Source organism: Oncorhynchus masou, chromosome 15 (genome assembly GCF_036934945.1).
Source record: "Oncorhynchus masou masou isolate Uvic2021 chromosome 15, UVic_Omas_1.1, whole genome shotgun sequence".
Classification (NCBI taxonomy): Eukaryota; Metazoa; Chordata; class Actinopteri; order Salmoniformes; family Salmonidae; genus Oncorhynchus; species Oncorhynchus masou.
The window spans coordinates 14514480-14534221 of record NC_088226.1 but is presented as its reverse complement, the minus strand read 5'-3'; the positions used below and the strand labels follow the sequence as shown (position 1 = coordinate 14534221).

The 19742-nt window shown below is 41.8% G+C and overlaps 1 protein-coding gene across 1 annotated transcript in view; it reads right to left on the bottom strand.

Annotated features, from left to right (window-relative positions):
* Positions 1-4052: 4052 nt before the first annotated feature.
* LOC135555707 (C1q-related factor-like) overlaps positions 4053-19742 on the bottom strand; it is a 32624-nt gene continuing 16934 nt past the window's right edge. The window contains exon 2 of the mRNA XM_064988389.1: positions 4053-6138. Coding sequence (XP_064844461.1) covers positions 5959-6138 — 180 coding nt within the window. The 3' untranslated portion in view covers positions 4053-5958. The remainder of the gene's footprint in view (positions 6139-19742) is intronic.

Genomic DNA, 19742 nt, shown 5'->3' with positions numbered 1-19742 from the left:
ACAACACTGTCATCTCAGATTTTCAATATATGCTTTTCAACCATAGCTAAACAAGCATTTGTGTAAGAGTATTGATAGCTAGCATAGCTATAAGCCTAGAATTCAGCCAGCAACATTTTCACAAAAACAAGACAATCATTCAAATAAAATCATTTACCTTTGAAGAACTTCAGATGTTTTCAATGAGGAGACTCTCAGTTAGATAGCAAATGTTCAGTTTTTCCAAAAAATATTATTTGTGTAGGACAAATCGCTCCGTTTTGTTCACGTTTGGCTATGAAAAAACCTGTATCCAGTTATAGCCTCAAGCTCATTAGCATAACGTAACGTTAACTATTTATGAAAATCGCAAATGAAATGAAATGAATGTGCTAGCTCTCAAGCTTAGCCTTTTCTTAACAACACTATCATCTCCGATTTTCAAAATATGCTTTTGAACCATAGTAAAACAAGCATTTGTGTAAGAGTATTGATAGCTAGCGTAGCATTTAGCGTAGCATTTAGCGGGCAACATTTGCACAAAAACCAGAAAAGGATTCAAATAAAATAATTTACATTTGAAGAACTTCGGATGTTTTCAATGAGGAGACTCTCAGTTACATAGCAAATGTTCAGTTTTTCCCGAAAGATTCTTTGTGTAGGAGAAATCGCTCCGTTTTGTACATCACGTTTGGGTACCAAAAAAAAAAGAAAATTCAGTCATCAAAACGGCCAACTGTTTTCCAAATTAACTCCATAATATCGACTGAAACACGGCAAACGCTGTTTAGAATCAATCCTCAATGTGTTTTTCACATATCTCTTCATTGATATATGTTCGTGGTAGTCTCCTTTCTCCGGTGAATCGCTTGGAAAAAGACGTGCAGTTGAAGATGACGCACCAATTTCGACGGAGGACACCGGGCGGACACCTGGCAAATGTAGTCTCTTATGGTCAATCTTCCAATGATATGCCTACAAATACGTCACAATGCTTCAGACACCTTGGGGAAACGATAGATCGGGCAGGCTCATTCCTTGCGCATTCACAGCCATATAAGGATACAATGAAAAACAGAGCCTGAAAAATCCTGCTCATTTCCTGGTTGAAGTTTCATCTTGGTTTTGCCTGTAGCATTTATTCTGGGGCACTCACAGACAATATCTTTGCAGTTCTGGCAACGTCAGAGTGTTGTCTTTCCAAAGCTATCAATTATATGCATAGTCGAGCATCTTTTTGTGACAAAATATTGCGCTTAAAACGGGCACGTCTTTTTATCCAAAAATGAAATAGCGCCCCCATAGATGTAACAGGTTAAGGGGTGTGAATACTTTCTGAAGGCACTGTACCAAAGTCTATTCTATTATTATCAGCTTCAAAGCTAAACAAATCTGAGAGAATGCTCGGTGTGTGTTGACATGTCTACCCAAACATTAGTGTAATCACAATATTAGGACAGATAGCTTGATCTCTGTTTAAAGTGTGTCATTGTTTTTCTGAGGGGCTTGTGCATAACACTAGGGGAAACTAAGCTTTGAAAGGTCACAGGCACATTCCGCTTGCTGAAAGGGAAAAAAAGGCATGTCGGATGTTTGTTTGTGCCTTTTTATGTCGGCTCTCAGTAAGTTCTCTGGAGACATGGTGGTAGCTACATCATGTGAGAATACTGTAGTTTGTTCAGTCAGAAGGAGAGAGAAACTCTGCGATGCTGTACACAATGACCTTCTGTGATCTGCACTGTGTATCTCAGGCTGCAGCCATAGAGGAGCATTATGAATGTGATGATGCATTTACCAAGAGGAAGGTGTCTGTAGGAAAAGGAAGGGATAGTTCGTGAAGAATAGGTCTGCAATATGAAGGTTAGAGTGGTATGAAGTTTGCTCGAAGTAAAGTTGGGAAGTGATCGTGAATATGGTTCTGAGAAAGCAGAGGCGGAGAAATGGAACAACAAGGCATGGTACAAACCTTGGCCCTGGAGTCCACAACCTGCTAGCACTCCTCTCTCTCTCTCTCTCTCTCTCTCTCTCTCTCTCTCTCGCTCTTTCTCTGTCTCTCTCTCTCGCTCTGTCTCTCTGTCTCGCTCTCTCTCTCTCTCTCTCTCTCTCTCGCTCTCTTGCTCTCTCTCTTGTAAAGGGGACTGACTGTATAGTACACCTGTGTTGGCGGCCTCAGCCCATCCAGGGAAAACTGGAAAATGCTTCTTCCTCGGCTGTGGCCTAAAGTGACAAAGGGAATCATGTACGGAGGCAGGAGCAGACAGAGTTGGTGTGACTAGGCGGCTGGGGACGGGGGGAGTCTGAAGGAGGGGCTGTGGGAGACAGAGCCGTGCTGACTGGGCTGGGCTGGGTGGCTGTGGGTTGGAGGACTTTGGGAGTCTGGAGGGTGGGTTGGGGGCTTGTGGATGCTTCCATAACAGCTGGGTGTTTCTCTGACCCGTGTGTTTGTCAGAACAAATGAAAGACTGGTACAGCTGAGAAAAAGGGAGAGAATAGAAAATAAGAGCCATAGAGGGTGAGTGTACTCTAAGCAGGTTATATACAGAGAGGGAGGGAGCTGCAGATTAGAATAGGATTTTGATAGGAATTTCTGTTGACTTTTCTCCCATAGCTATGGTTGTTTTAGCACCACTGTTATTATTAATTAGAAGCATGTAGTGTAGAGGCGTTGATAGCCTTCCCAAGAACCAGAGCAGACCAACATTTCTGCCTGCCAGTGTCAAATCCCATTCCGTCCTGGTCTAAGGATGGTCCACGCCTCCCACTCTACTCCTAAAAGCAATCCACTTCCCTCTCTCTGTTCAGAACCAATCTATATTAGTCTCCCCATCCCTATCCTTCTGTCTAGTCCTCTCTTTATCTCTCTCCCTCCCATCCTCCTCCCCCTTTTCATGTCTTCCTCAACCACCTCTGCCTTTTCTCTCCGTCCTTCATTCTTCCTCTCTCCTCTACATTTGTCTCTGTCACAACACCTTCTGCTCCTATTCTATCTCCCTCTCAGTCTCTCCATCATCTTCTCTCTCTCCCTCTCAGTCTCTCCATCATCTTCTATCTCTCCCTCTCAGTCTCTCCATCCTCTTCTCTCTCTCTCTCTCTCTCTCTCTGTCTCCCCCTCTAGCCTTCTTCGGTGGATAAATGGTTCCACTGTTGATGAGTATCTGTGAGGCTGAGATCTCAGACTGTGTGTTCCTTCAGGAGTCATTTGCTTTTAAAATGAGCATTATATTAAGTAGATTTATCCCACTGCTGTGCTGGCGGACTTCGCTGCAGTCAGATGGACTTTATCTTGCAGCCCACCTTTTCAGATCCATTGCATCTCCACAGGAGAGGAGAGGAGTGGCGGATATTGGGAGGGGTGCACCCTTCCTACCCCCCTCCTTGCTTCCCTGATACCTATCATTCCAAATAATCTCTGGTTAGACTAATATGACGGCTCGGTTGGTGGAACATGGCGCTTGCAATGCCAAGATTGTGGGTTCGATTCCCAGGGGCCACCTTATGTAAAATGTATGCGTGGATTATTATTACTTTTTTTGTGAAAGTTTAAACGATACTGAACAAAAATATGAACGCAACATGTAAAGTGTTGGTCCCATGTTTCATGAGCTGAAATAAATGATCCCAGAAATGTTCCGTTCACACAAAATGCTTATTTCTCTCAAATGTTGTGCACAAATTTGTTTACATCCCTGTTAGTGAGCATTTCTCCTTTGCCAAGATAATCCATCCATCTGACTGGTGTGGCATATCAAGAAGCTGATTAAACAGCATGATCATTACACAGGTGCACCTTGTGCAGGTGACAATAAACCTGTGCAGTTTTGTCACAGAACATAATGCTACAGATGTCTCAAGTTTTGAGGGTGCGTGCAATTGGAATGCTGACTGCAGGAATGTCCAACAGAGCTGTTGACAGATCATTTAATGTTAATTTCTCTACCATAAGCTGCCTCCAACGTTGTTTTAGAGAATTTGGCACTACATCCAACCGGCCTCACAACCATGCTGTCTGCACTCTAAATAGTTCAACACAATAAGAGTATTTGGGGTAAAATAATTATCTTGAGACAAGTGACTCCGAAAATTCCATTTATTATTTAAATGTATTCAACAATTCAAAAAGATAAAATTAGATTGACAAACATAGCATAGATTTAATTTACAAGCTGTTTGTTCTTATCATCATCTCTACAGAGGCTCCCCTCCCTACGTAATGCAATCTCATTGTCTGCTGAGTAAAATATCTGTCATTGGCTGTAGCACAGATTAACAGAAAAACAACAATGTAGCAATGGCACGGCGCATGCTCTGATGCAAACACTCAAATACACCAACACACACATTCACGCACACATGCGCACACACACACACACATGCACGCACGCACACACACCCACACATACACATACACACAATGCTAAGAAGCCAAGTCACTCACTCACCCAATCAATTTAATTCTAAAGCAAGCTGTCAGCCCGCCATGTTGAGTAAATATTACCATAATGCTTGTATGTATCAGTGAATATGCAGCTAATGACATCCAGTGAAGCCTCAGACACTGAAACAGAAAATCTGCCTCGCCATAACCCCCCCCTTCACCCCCCTCCTCTCTCTCTCTATCCATCTCCCTCTCTCTCTCCATCTCTCTCTCTCCCTCTCTTTCCATCTCTCTCTCCCTCTCTCTATCTCCATCTCTCTCTCCCCCATCTCTCTCCCTCTCTCTCTCCATCTCTCTCTTTCCATCTCTCTCTCCCTCTCTCTATCTCCATCTCTCACTCCATCCATCTCTCTTCCTCTCTCTCTCCATCTCTCTCTCCCTCTCTTTCCATCTCTCTCTATCTCCATCTCTCTCTCCCTCCATCTCTCTCCCTCTCTCTCCCTCCATCTCTCTCCCTCCATCTCTCTCCCTCTCTCTCTCTCCTTGCTCTGCTTGATATGTTTTACTTCACCACAGCAGAGTGCTCGAGGACGAAGCTGAAGTAATGGACACTGTTTTTTATCAAATAGTTTACCTCAGAATCTGAATATGTGGCTTCATTGATGGTGGAGGATATCTACGTAACGAGAACATCTAATATTCATTTGAGTCTATTCTCAACCCACTTTGGCCCTGTATAGACAAATAGGATCGGGGTATAGAGTCGGGACAAGGGGCAAGGATAGAGACTCTAGATGCGTTGGATGGGACAAGGGAAAATGTCATGTTGTATCTGTATAACATGCTTTGCATGAATAACATTCAGCCACAAACCAGGTCTGTGTTCCCACAGCTGACATCACCCATAAACAAACACCATGTGATAGCCGGCTGTCAAATGCAAGAAATCATATATCATTAGAAACCATAATGACACCTTTCATTTCCATTTCTCAGCTAAAGGCTTCTGAATCACAATCAACATCTCACAAAACCATTCTCTCAAAATCAAGTTTTTTATCTCACAAGGGACAAACATAATTTTAATATCCTCTTTTGTGTAAATATACAATGTAGTAGTATCTTTTACAAAAGTAAAATACTGACATTCTAAGGAAAAGCACACAACGACAAGATAGGACAATTTCAGTCAACAGAGTCCATATAGCCAACTGTTATGGAGAGAAGATGATGAGGCCGGATCCACTTGGCGTTAGTTGGTTTATTTCCCAGTTTGAGGAAGAGGAAAGCGAGGAACAACTGACAGGTTAGAATTCTGATGAGGAGGGCACCTCTCTCTACCAAGCTTCATCCCTCACTACTCCCTCCCCTATCATCATGTTCTCCCCACTCCCTCACAGCACGGCAGACAGGCAGGCCGAGCTGAGCTGGAGAACCTTGATTTGGGGCTGATGTGTTTTATAAGCAGAGGTTGGTGTGACGATGGAGACAACCAGGAAACTAGGAAGCATTCTGGCTTTTAACCCCTTCCTTCCCTCATTACAACTCTTTCTCTCAATCTCTTACTTTGTCTTTCTCTCTCTGGACGTGGCACCTGGGTGGGTTCAGTCGGCGTAGAGGATGAACCCAGAGAACGTGCTGTATTTGTTGTTGTTGCCGCCATGAGCCTTGCCCCCGTCCAGCTTGATATAGACCTCATCGCCTGCGTCAAGGTGGAGGATGACGCTATTGGAGGCGTAGTCATAGTTCTGGTCAGCGTCCTGGGCGATGGCACTGGCTCGCACCTGGAACAGAGAGGAGAGGAAAGAGAGGATGTATGGGTTAGAGAAACATTCTGCACTCATTTGATCTGAAATGGAAGTAATTTCTGTTGCCATGCTTTGATTTAGCCTTGTTCACAAAAACAACAAGTGACGGGTCAGGAGGCTTCTGGCGCATCACACACCACAACATGATTTTAATTAGGCTGTCATTGGTTTGTCATTGAATGTTCCACCGTGAATTGAATGCGGTGGACTAGGGAGTCGGGTCAGATGGTTGTTGTCTCTGATCAAAGCGCTGCTCAGTGTTCTCCACCTGAGTAGACATTCTAAGAAACCCAACAACGGGGCTCACTCTCCCGGTGACCTGGTTCTATTATACACTTAGAAATAAAATAAAAAGTACCATCTAGAACCTTAAAAGCTTTTACTGCAGTGGGCGAAATGAGGGTCACACAGAGTGTTTCTTGGGAGTCTGAAACAAATCTACTCTGAAACAAAAGTATACACCTCACACACATGGTTATGGGCTTAGAAGAAGAACACACCTGTATCATGTCAGATATAGAGTTGAAATGTATTACATTTTTCAGTTTGTATCCCAATATTGCACATTATATACATCACAGAAGACTGGAAGATAACAAAACATTTTTTTATGTAGGAATAACGGATTTTCTGCAGTTTTTTCTATATAATGTTTATTCATTATGCAAAATATTAATAACATTCCACCCATGAGGCCACTAGGCTTACCCTTTTTGTGTAGAGGGAGTGTAGAGGGAACTACTGAGGAGTTACAGTGAAATACATCAAGGACACCCACCCCACATCAATTTATAAAAAGTGAAAAATAAATCCCTGTTCTTTAGTGAATGAAAAAAATACTGTGAAAGTAAGTGTGATTGAATGAATAAATTACTGTAAATCTACCATAGAAATTGCATTTATATTGGCCGTAGCCTATGTGGCGAGCATGGTATTGCCAGACTGCTTGGCAGTCTGAGCGTTTGGATCTGGATCTCCTTGACCTCTGGTCCTGGCTAATTAATCTCCATCTGAAACGCTCTCTTGTCTCGGTGTGGGCTGTAGTGAGAAACGGGTGCCCTGACAGTAATAACTGTGTGTGTGTGTGTGTGTGTGTGTGTGTGTGTGTGTGTGTGTGTGTGTGTGTGTGTGTGTGTGTGTGTGTGTGTGTGTGTGTGTGTGTGTGTGTGTGTGTGTGTGTGTGTGTGTGTGTGTGTGTGTGTGTGCGCCCGCATGTGACAGAAATAAATACTTTTTAAAGCTAACCATTGACCGTTCATGTAGAGTTTTACAAAAATAAACTGAAGTGCGGCAGATTGTACTGCACTGAGACATCACATTGGACATCGCATTGGACATCGCATTGGACATCGCATTGGACATCGCATTGGACATCGCATTGGACATCGCATTGGACATCACATTGGACATCACATTGGACATCACATTGGACATCACATTGGCCAGGTCGCAATTGAAGATGAGAACTTTTTCTCAACTTGCCTACCTGGTTAAATAAAGGTGAAATAAATTAAAAACATCACCAGTACACAAGCACAGAAAGATAAGGTCCTAAATAAATAGCATCAGCACCATACATTTTGGATGACCAAAGCATCTGAGATATACATTTAGTTGCCATAAACCCTGATATTGTCTGTAGCTAAGAATCTTTTATAATCTGTCCAGTGTAAAACACAGCTGTCATAAACTCAATCAAACTACTCTTTTTCCATGCATTTCTTCTCTAAAAAGCTTCTCGATCTGAATCTAAAGTATGGGCAGGGTCCCAGATCTGGTGTGCCGCCCGGCAGCCTGGCTGAGCAGGTGGCAGGAATAAGATGGGACAATTAATTGGCCCGTTTAACCAGTGGCCACACACAATGGATTTATTGACACATCTGAGGGCCAGGGGGCTGGCACAGGCCTCATGCAACAACGCACTGATGGGGTTTAACCCTGTAGACCTGTCAGTGATTGTCTGTGTGCCAGAGTTAGGGGAGAGCGGGAGAACAGAGGGATGGGTGGAGGAGTAGAGAGAGACAGGGAGGGAGACTTGCTGTCTAATGAATCTATGTATTTCACTTCCCTCCCTCTACTACTGCTGTAATAATGAGAGTCCCGTGTGGCTCAGGTGGTAGAGTGTGGTGCTTGCAACGCCAGGGTTGTGGGTTTGATTCCCACAGGGGACCAGTATGGCGAAAACTACTTACATGTATCTAGTTAATATTGTTCTGGATAAGAGTTTCAGTGAAAATACCTCTTAGTGCTGTAATCCCGTTAACGGGATTGATACGACAAAACACAGTGAAAGTGCAGGACGCCAAATTCAAATCAACAGAAATCTCATAATTAAAATTTGTCAATCATACATGTATCTTATACCGTTTTAAAGGTAATCTTGTTGTTAATCACATCACAGTGTCCGATTTCAAATAGGCTTTACAGCGAAAGCACCACAAACGATTATGTTAGGTCACCACCAACGCCATTTTTCCAGCCAAAGAGAGGAGTCACAGAAAGCACAAATAGAGATAAAATTAATCACTAACCTTTGATGATCTTCATCGGATGACACTCATAGGACTTTATGTTACACAATACATGTATGTTTTGTTTGATAAAGTTCATATGTATATTTAAAAAATCTCAGTATACATTGGCGCGTTATGTTCACTAGTTCCAAAAACATCCGGTGATATTGCAGAGAGCCACATCATTTTACAGAAATACTCATTATAAATGTCGATGAAAATACAATTGTTAGACATGGAAATATAGATATACCTCTCCTTAGTGCAACTGCTGTGTCAGATTTCTAAAAAACAAAAAAAAGCAATAATCTGAGATGGCGCTCAGAAAAAGAAAAAAAATGATCCGCCATGTTGGAGTCAGAAATAACATTATAAATATTCTCTTACCTTTGATGATCTTCATCAGAATGCACTCCCAGGAATCCTAGTTCCACAATAAATGTTTGTTTTGTTCGATAATGTCCATTGTTTATGTCCAAGTAGCTACTTTTGTTAGGGCGTTTAGTACACAAATCCAAACACTTGTGCAGGTCCAGCCGAACGTCGGACGAAAACTTCAAAAAGTAATATTACACGTTGTAGAAACATTTCAAACTAAGTATAGAATCAATCTTTAGGATGTTTTTATCATAAATCTTCAATAACGTTCCAACCGGAGAATTCCGTTGTCTGTAGAAAAGCCATGGAACGCAGGTCGCTATCATGTGAAATGTGTGTGACCAGGACCTGGCTCTCTGCCAGACCACTGACTGAAAGAACTCTCATCCGGCCCCACATCCCAGTAAAAGCCTCATTCAAGTTTCTAAAGACGGTTGACACCTAGTGGAAGCCTTGGGAAGTGCAACATGACCAATATTCCACTGTGTATTCAATAGGGGCTGGGTTGAAAATCGACCAACCGCAGATTTCCCACTTCCTGTTTGGATTTCTTCTCAGGTTTTTGCCTGCACATATGAGTTCTGTTCTACTCACAGACATCATTCAAACAGTTTTAGAAACTTCAGAGTGTTTTCTATCTAATACTAATAATAATATGCATATATTAGCAACTGGGACTGAGGAGCAGGCCAGTTTACTCTGGGCACCTCTGGGCACCTTTCATCCAAGCTACTCAACACTGCCCTGGCAGCCATAAGAAGTTTTAAAATGTCTTTGTTTTTATCTTTTCCAAGTCATGAGAGCAGATAGTTAACCATATGCATTATGTCATGTAATGTCAATCTTTAAATGTTTTACTAGAAGGCAGTCTATATAAAGATAAAGTCATCAAAACTTAAATTATCTGACAATTTGACTGACATTTTAATTGGAGAAACATAATATGCACATTGTGAAAATGCAGTGAAAGCTAATTCAATGAAAGCTAATTCAATGAAAGCTAATTCAATGAATGCTAATTCAATGAAAGCTAATTCAATGAAAGCAAAGTGAACTAATGCCCAATAGCTATGATGGGTTGTGAGTCACTACAAGCAACAGGCAGGGACATTGAAGCTGTCTATTCAATTTAATCAAATAACAGCATTTGAGTCAGTCCCTAGTCAGTGCTGAACAAAGTGTTTTGAGAGATACATGTATTGATTTGACACATTGTGTTTAAAAACCCGTCTAAGCTAAGCTATGATGTGAGTGACAATGCATGATCAATAAATGACGAAATTGACTGAAAACGTCCCATCATCGCGGGCATAATGACAACTGTCAGACGAAGGATATTTCGTCGTCTAAAGGCTTTAAGAAATCAACCAATATGAAAAAACATGATCATATTTTTTCTCCTTTAAAGCTGGGAAAACTTTTGTCCAGTCTTCCAAAGGCGGTCTATATGAAAGTCTTTAGAAAGTATGGTGGACTAGAACTGAGTGAGACGGAAAGCTACTCAAAGGGCATGTGAAGAAGAGTTGAGAATACCTCAACTACCGCAATTACCTCAACTACCTCGTTCCACTGCCCATTGACTCGGTACTGGTACTCCTTGTATACAGCCTTTTTATTGCTATTGTATTGTGTTACTATTTCCGTTTTTATTTGGAAAAAACATTTGTCTTTTTAACTCGACATGACTTTGAATGGGCTTGTAAGTAAGCATTCCATGGTAAAGTATACACCTGTTATATTTGGCGCACTGCAAGTTCATATTCAACATTGATAGGGCACACATCCACTGCTAACACACCATGTGCCTGTCATCCCCTCTCTTTAGCGGGTCTTGTGACAGATGGAACAGCGGAACTTTTTCACCATGGAGACAATACGATGGTACACTATTTCACATGGAGCAGCATTTTATCCACTGACATCAGTGCCTCATCGCTTTCATCACATTCAGGCATCTTGGAAGCCTTGCCAGTCCTTTGGAATCAGCCTAGTTCTTTGACAGCTGGGTTTGAAGCACCCTGCTGACCATCAGACAGTCACGATAATGAGAATCTGTGAAATCTCAAGTGATTTCATGAAGCCTTCTTCTTAGTGTATCTCCCTCTTGTCTGTTCCACTCTTCTCACAACAGAGGACGAAAGTCATTGTGGCTGTTGAGACACAATCATGCCAGACACCTTAGATTATTCTCAACCAGAATAAGAGGAATGTTCAGTAACAGTTCTCTGTAGCTAAGACATTCCAGCTTGCCTGGAGATCTTTGCCATGTATTTTGCCACTTTCAAGGTGAAGTACTCTGAGTAATGCTATGAAGGTCTATGCCAAACAGTTTTGCTGAAGCCAGCCCTTAAAGGTGTAGGTTTATATATGGCACAATGTACTACAGGCATCTATGAGTCTTTTTTCATTGTTTACCTTCCTGATTAAATCTTAAGGCTCATATCGATGTGCAAACAAAGCTCTCTCTCCTGATCCGTAGCAGCAGTCGTCCACTGCATATTAATATGAGATGATTCGCCCTGAGCACACAAAGTCAACACGCTCTTATTAGAAGGTTGCTGCTTGGTGCCGGATGTGGGCGGCGGATAGGGACTTGGTTGGATCTGTCTATGGGGATTTTGATGAAGCTTCTCCAAATATTTCTCTTATTGCATTCACATTGAACTCTGGGACCTCTGTTGTCAGAGGTGTGCGATATGACTCGCTTCAACTCCTTGTGTTAGAAAGTTAAGGAAGTCAACTTGCCAAGGACTATCCTTCAGCTAGTAGAAATCCAATGCATTTGTTCTCAGCAACTATTGATTGCAAAGAATCTGACCACGCTGTAGCCATATTAAATCATTGAGATTGGAACGGTTATTCATGGCTCAATTCATTGCTCATTCTCTATGTCTTTCACTCAGTCACTGTTGTACACAACGACAGAGAAGACACATCATTCACCCTCACACTGTACTCGGAACAACTCACAAGCTGGAAGCTCAAGCCATAGGTTAGACTTTAGAAAGTGAGAGAGAAAGAGAGAGAAGGGGGGAGTGAGCAAAAGAAGCAGCGAGATGGAAAGAGAGAACAAAACGGCAACTGGCAGAGCATGGCCTCAAAATAGAACACGACGTGGAACTCTTGACACAACAAACAAAGCGTGAGCGCCCAGGCCAGCCTAGCCTACTCCAGCGAATGCAAATGGTCCCAGAGTCGTCTGACGTTGTCTCGTCTCCCCCAGCCGTGGCTGCTGAAGCATGTTAGCATCCGTCACATTGTCGCTGTGATGCCTCTGATTGAATAATGCTCTGCGTGGTACTGGGCCACTAGAGAGAGATGGGAGCTGAGGGCTGAGGCTGGGCTGCTTCAGCTTAATAGATAATTCCCCCCCCCCCCCCCCCCACAGACTCCACGGTGAACCATTCGACTCCGCTCGCATTCTGAATGCATTTGAATATGAATGTGGAGTTTATCAATAATGACAGCACTCGTACCTATAATAGGCCTCTGAGATGAGGGGACGACAGCTTTTTGCATATTCACTGTCCTCTGCTAAAGCTGATTAGTCCTACAGAGTTGGGAATCATGTTGAGTTGCGATGGCATTTTGCATTATCCTATAGCTAACAGCTGAAATGCCCGGTGTTGTGTTGTTGTATTGATTGCCAATACAAAAGATCCAAACAACCCATTGAAATATTGTACTGGAATAGGGCCTCGTTGGCCTAGCTGTTCGCTGGTGTCAGTAACAGTCCCTCTTGGACACTGATATGTTCTCTCCAGTAGTAGTGACAAGGACATGTCTGGATGGAGGACAGCTTCTGACATTTCTCTGGCAGGGACTTGTTGACTCACCATTAAGCTTCCATTCTTTAAACTTCGCTCGCCTCTTTCTAAATCCAAGTGTTTCCGCCACCTAATTGGGTTGAAACACCCAACCGTGAGCCGCATGCCTGATGGCAGCTTAGCCACCTTGTCACAACCCTGTCACATCTCCTAACCCACACCACCAATGCACACTCACACACGCAGAGGTACACATGTGCGCACACACACACACATTTGCGCGTGCTCAAAGACACACACACACACATACACAAACCTAGTCAAAAGGCGGTTGCCCCATAGTTTTTTGGTGTCAGCTGTTGTTCTGAGCAAGGTTGTCATGGTGTCAAAAGAAACATGATTAAATACATGATATGTTGTTGAGAGAAGGAGAGAAAGGCTTTGTGCATTAATCACTGCATCTGTACTGTTTGTACCTTCAGGGCTTTTTTCCTGATAACGTGAATGCCTTTCGTTGCATGAACCTCTCCACAGTTTATGCAATTGTTTATGTAATGCCAAAGTGTCCCTCCCACTGGGTGTCAAGGAAAATCAAAGCCTGTCATCACGGAAATGCATTATGTATTACAACAACCACTTGGGAGGATAATGACACAACAAAACACCGAGGCGATGGATGGGGCAACAGTGATAACAATGGGGCTGTAAAATCCTCTGGCTTGTTGTGATGCTGATGTATTGGCACAGACTTGTCACTGGGAAAGGGGAGGAAGAGGAGAGGAGAAACAGAGAGAGGTAGAGAGGGGAAGGGTCAACTCTGACCTGAGTGTGGCCCAGCCACTCTTGCCTGTTTGTGACTCACTCTTGTCAGTCAGATGCTGTGAGAAATGCTCAACTTTCAACACTGCTCAGTCTCAATCCCCACTCACTCCCTGCATCTTGGTAACACAGTGCTTTTAGGGGAGAATCTGGTGACACGTTGAACCCTTGCACAACATAAGGCAAGTTATTTCGCTATGAATTTTAAGAAACCGTTATTGTTTGAAATGCAACACAAAGTATTATGGGGTATTGAGAGGAGCATTTTGCAGTGTGAGAAACCTCCCTAACGAGGCAAAGCTTAGGCAGAAAGTGCTAATAGTCTTGAAGGAGAGGCAGGTTCAGACGTTTTGCTGCCACATGCATTTTTTCATGAATTGCCCTATTCATCATTTCTGGCTGGATGGATTGTTGATATCTCCCATATTCATGTTTAGAGGGGAGAGCCACCTTGTTAAGCACATACAGTAACTTAGTGTGAGTCACTTTGGAGCCATTGACATGAGGTTTCCCTGTACTGTGAGAGAGGGGGTTGGGGGTTATCAGAATGGTTTGAATTGGGTGATGGTGAGATGTCAAGGCTTAGAGAGAGAGAGATGTTTACATAAGAACAGGCCCATGGGCGTTCCCGTCCCCCGTATGTGCTCCCATTATAATGAAGGAGTCTTGTGAGTCAACACCAATGTCATGCAGGAGTCAGTCATCTCCAGACGGAAACCCAGAGGCTATTTTAGACCATACGCTTGTAACGGCGTTCTTCGTTTGTCGCAAGAAAATCGGACCGAAATGCAGCGTGTTGGTTACTCATGTTTTTTAATGAAAACAAATGACGATTACATGAAAATACTGAGACAAATACAAAACAACAAAACGGAACGTGAAACCTAAATACAGCCTATCTGGTGAAACTACACAGAGACAGGAACAATCACCCACGAAATACAAAGTGAAACCCAGGCTACCTAAATACGGTTCCCAATCAGAGACAACGAGAATCACCTGACTCTGATTGAGAACCGCCTCAGGCAGCCAAACCTATGCAACACCCCTACTCAGCCGCAATCCCAATAACTAAAAAACCCCACTACGAAATACAACAACATAAACCCATGTCACACCCTGGCCTGACCAACTAATTAACGAAAACACAAAATACTAAGACCAAGGCGTGACAACGCTCCTGTGTTTCAATGTATGGGGATGTTACAGCACTTATTCATAAACTATTCAATCGGAGATGACAGTGGAGATGAAGTCCTAGCGAGGCCTGGCTGCTGCTCTGCTATTTAAAGGGACAAGACCACAGAGAGGCTGAAGAAGAGATGGCGTTGGAGAGAAGTAGGGATTGTGTTTGCTTTCCTTTGGGAAACTTTTACGATAAGTGATAGATTTTCTTCCGTTGGTTGGCGATGACAGCCGGGTGTCATCTTCACATTTCCAATGTGTGTGGTATTTCTTAACAACATGGGCAAATCTTCACTTAATAGTCCTACCGCACCTAATTAGGCTGCATCTAATGTTCCACTCGGCAGAGTGTCAAATCCAATGTCCAATTACACTGCAAATCAAGGCCTCTGCTACCTCTCCAGCTGATTATAGAGTGAGGGTCATAGACTACATCCTGGGTCTGTCAGACTGGGTACGGGTGACACACATGCAGGCACATTCATGAATGCACGCACACAGACAGAGACACACGCACGCACATGGTGGGATCAATACCAAGGGCTGAGGGCAGCTCGCCTTTCCCTACCCCAGACACCTCCGTCTACTCTAGACAGAGGCTCTCTGTTCCTGAAGACATACAGAGATGAACAGTGGCCCCTCAGTCTCAGTGCTATAAAACCTAAACCTAGCCCAAAGATATTCTCTGTCTTTATTTTAGCACCAGAATGTTAATTAGACTGTTTAGCTGATGAGACAGATATACCGATATGGTAACACTTTATTTTAAGGTACACATATTGGCCAATCATTTGTAGTGTATAAGTATGTATATAAGTAGCGTATAAGGCCTTAAGCAGGTCTTATTAGCCATATATTAGGCCTTAACTAAGTATTTTCTTATTCAAACATTATAAGTAATGTATTACTGGATAATCCTTAATAGCATGATTATTAGCAATAATAAAGGCATATTAACATTTAATAAAGAGCAAGTAACACAAGAAACAGACTCTTAATAAACGGTCTCAATGTGGGACTGGTAAGGGGATTGTACCTCAGTATGTGTTCCCTATTTTAACTGTCTATAAATTACCTCATTGGACAGAAAGGGGCACAACTCCGTTCATATAAGCCATACAGCCAACATTCTACAGCCAACATTCTAGTCAAAATGATGTAAACAACTACATTTCTATACAGTATATACAGTATATCCATATATATATCCACATATATATATATATATATATATATGAATTTCGGCTGGATAAGGATATATTATGAATTACAAGGGTCACACCTCCCAGTATATCCATGATTTGTATGAAGAGGTGTCAAGATAAATGAGATAGCTGCCTTGGGAAAACTACAACCGACGGAGCACCTGCGATGTGTGGACACAGGAGCGGACTGGTGGCGAAGATACGGGAAAAGATGCATGAGCTGACAGCTTATATATCATACACCAGGAAGCGTATATATGGAGCATGTAATGATTAGGTTCACTAGACTATATATTTAAAAATTTTTCAATGAACATTCGATCCGCCTCGGCTTGTAGCTAAATTTTTATTTGGCCCTCCGTCCATTTGATTTGACACCCCTATATAAGCCATACAGCCAATTTCCTTGAGCAAAAACATTTAATGTTTGCCTGAAACTGAGGATTTGTGTAGTTTGATGACATAATACATTGATTGATATATGTCCTATAACCAACATTCAAGTCTGATTTTAACAATTGATGTAAACAATTAGTTTCAGGCGAACATGATTATGGTTTTGCTCATGGGTGTGGGGAGGTGCACCCACCTTTTGCGATTCACATAATATCATGCCATACAGTCAACATCCATATATGGAAGTATATATTGAAAATGAGTTGCTCATATATTTTTTTTATACATCAAATGACTTGAATGTTGACTGTATGGCATAGATGAGGTGAGGTGTGCCCCTTTCTGTCCAATGAGGCCAGTTATGGAGAAACAAATTCTGCAAGTAAATATATGGTCACACTTATAATAGGGAACACATACTGAGGTACAATCCCCCTATCAGTCCCACATTGAGACCGTTTATTAAGAGTCTGTTTCTTGTGTAACTTGTTCTTTATTAAATATGAATATGCCTTTAGTATTGCTAATAATGATGTTATTAAGGATTGGCCCGTAATACATGACTTTGAATCGCAAAATGAAGGTCCAATATATGGCTAATATGACATAATAAAGGCCTTATAAGATCATTATATATATACTTATAAACTACAAATAAGTGGCTGATATGTGTACCTTTAAATAAAGTACCGCAGATATATATTGATTCAATGTCTAGACTATTCAGAAAAAGAGATGCTACAAAGTAAATGAATGCAATGCATATATGTGTATTTTAACACTCAACATAGCCTGAACTTTCTTCCAGTCGCCCTCTTTTATAATTGAATTATATGATAATTACGGGAAAAAGCACTTTTTTTCTCCTCCAAATTTTCAAACAGGTTTCATTAATCAAGACAGACATTAATATAACATGCCAGATTCGGATCCAGATGGTTCATGTTCGTTCAATTTGCTGTGTATAGATTGCCATGCTAAACACACTGCATGGGTCACACCTGGATACACAGCAATAGGCTAAACAGACTTGTGTTGATGTGCACCAGAGCATCAGAAACCCCCAGAGACACGAAGAAGGAACCACTGAAATGCATGTTGATAAGTTGGGAAATGACACGCTGATAACAGCATCATTCACTCAGTATTTTATCTCCAACAGCCCTCTAGGCGGGAATACAAAAGACATTTTCTAAATGTTGCTTTGGATAATACTTTACACACATAATAGTGTTGGATCTGTGACATCCCCTTGTACTGATTATATCTTCACTAATGCTGCAGAGCTTTGATGCAACGCTGTATCGGTTCCCATTGGCTGTAGTGACTATAACATTGTGGCAATAACAAGGAAAGCCAAAGTGCCTAAAGGTTGGGCCTAAAGTCATTTATATATACAAACAACAACTTACAGACACACACAAACAACAACTACATCTCATCTGCCCAGACCCACACACCCCTTTCCTAGTGCCTGAATTATTGTTTGCCTTAAATTGTACCAATTTGGGTTTTTTTTAAACCTTTATTTAACTAGGCAAGTCAGTTAAGAACAAATACTTATTTTCAATGACAGCCTAGGAACAGTGGGTTAACTGCCTTGTTCAGGGGCAGAACGACAGATTTTTAGCTTGTCAGCTCGGGGATTCAATCTTGCAACCTTTCAGTTACAAGTCCAATGCTCTAACCACTAGGCTGCCTCTCACCCATTCTATTTCAATATTTCAATAATAAATAATACAAAGTTACCATTATGTCAATTGACAGATTGATTTCCAGGTTTTTTGTATCTGTTTTTTCAAGATGCATGATGAGAAGAGAATCGTCCAGCCCATTAAGTATCTCAATACTTCTGACAGCCAGCTTTCTATCTCACCCATAACTTTAGGACTTTATAACATTCCCAGAGAGCATGGATTATTGAGTCATTGTTAGTTTTACACTTAAGACATGACTCTGCCGTTGTGCTGTAAAAAAATTCTATACATTCGTTTATACTGAATTAAACATACATTTTCGTTAGCTGGAATTTACTTAGTTATGCTCCAACATTCCCTCCATCTTGTGTCAAAGTCAGTTCTTTTTAAGTCTTGGTTCCAATTGTTTATATTTTCTTCTTAGAGATTGTCAGTTGGATATGCTCTCTGCAAGGTTTTGTATATCTTACCTATCATATGAACATCCTTTTCTGACTCAAATAAGCAATGTGGACTCGAGTCACATGACTTGGACTCGAGTCAGACTCGAGTCACAAATATGATGACTTGCAACTCAACTTTGACTTTAACACCAATGACTCATGACTTAACTTGGAATTGAGCTTTTTGACTCAAACTGATTTGATACCCTCCCTGAGCCCAATATTAAAAATGCTGCTATTAAAAAAAGAATCAACTCTTCATTAACGAATTACAGTTTGAAATGTGTGCGTGGCAGTGCAGAGGATCGTCGGCGGGGGAATTCAGATGGAGCCCTTGGAAAGATGATACCCAAAATTATAAATTTTGGTTATAAAGACGATGCTGTATCAACAAAAAACGAATTGCAATTTGCAAAACATGCGGGAAGAAAATGACAGACGGAGGCGCAACAACTTCCAACTGTTTCGACATTTGAAGCTGCACAAAGAACGGTAAGTCGTGGCTAATATAGCCGACAGCTATATATTTTATTATTTTACTGGTGTATCATGTAGGCTAACGTAACATTAAATCAATGAGCCACCACACAGTCAGTCAGTGCGGGAACGTGATCATTGCCCCCAAGATTGAGCTACAACTGGCTAGGAAATCCCGCCTGATGTTACTGCTGTTCTTAAAACCATTGACATACGTTAGCCTATTGTAACCACACACAGAGAGGGTGGGTCTGTGAGTGTGTATTAAGGTTGGGCGATTGTGTACAAGCCTACATTGCCCGATTGCGCCCCATAGCAATCCTTGATAGGTGTATGCCGCAAGAAAAAGCCTTGGGTATTGAGTTAATACAATACCCAATCTGGAAGGCTAAACCCCCTCAGACTAAGATGTAAAACTTTCCTTTTTATATTTAAGTCTTTTTTTTCACCCCATGTAAGGTCTATAATGAGTAAGTATACTTTTTAAAATAATTTCTTCAGTGGGGTAATTGGTATTACCGAAAATAAATACAAGAACTTTGGAATCCATGGCATTTATAAGAGATCATACAAAATGCTTTCTCCGTTGTTGAAGATGTGTATGAGGGAATTATACCAGATGCAACACTGGACGTATTCATGCCAATAAGCATATGCACCTGTTAAGAAATGAACTGTGATAACTGTTAGAGCCCTCTGG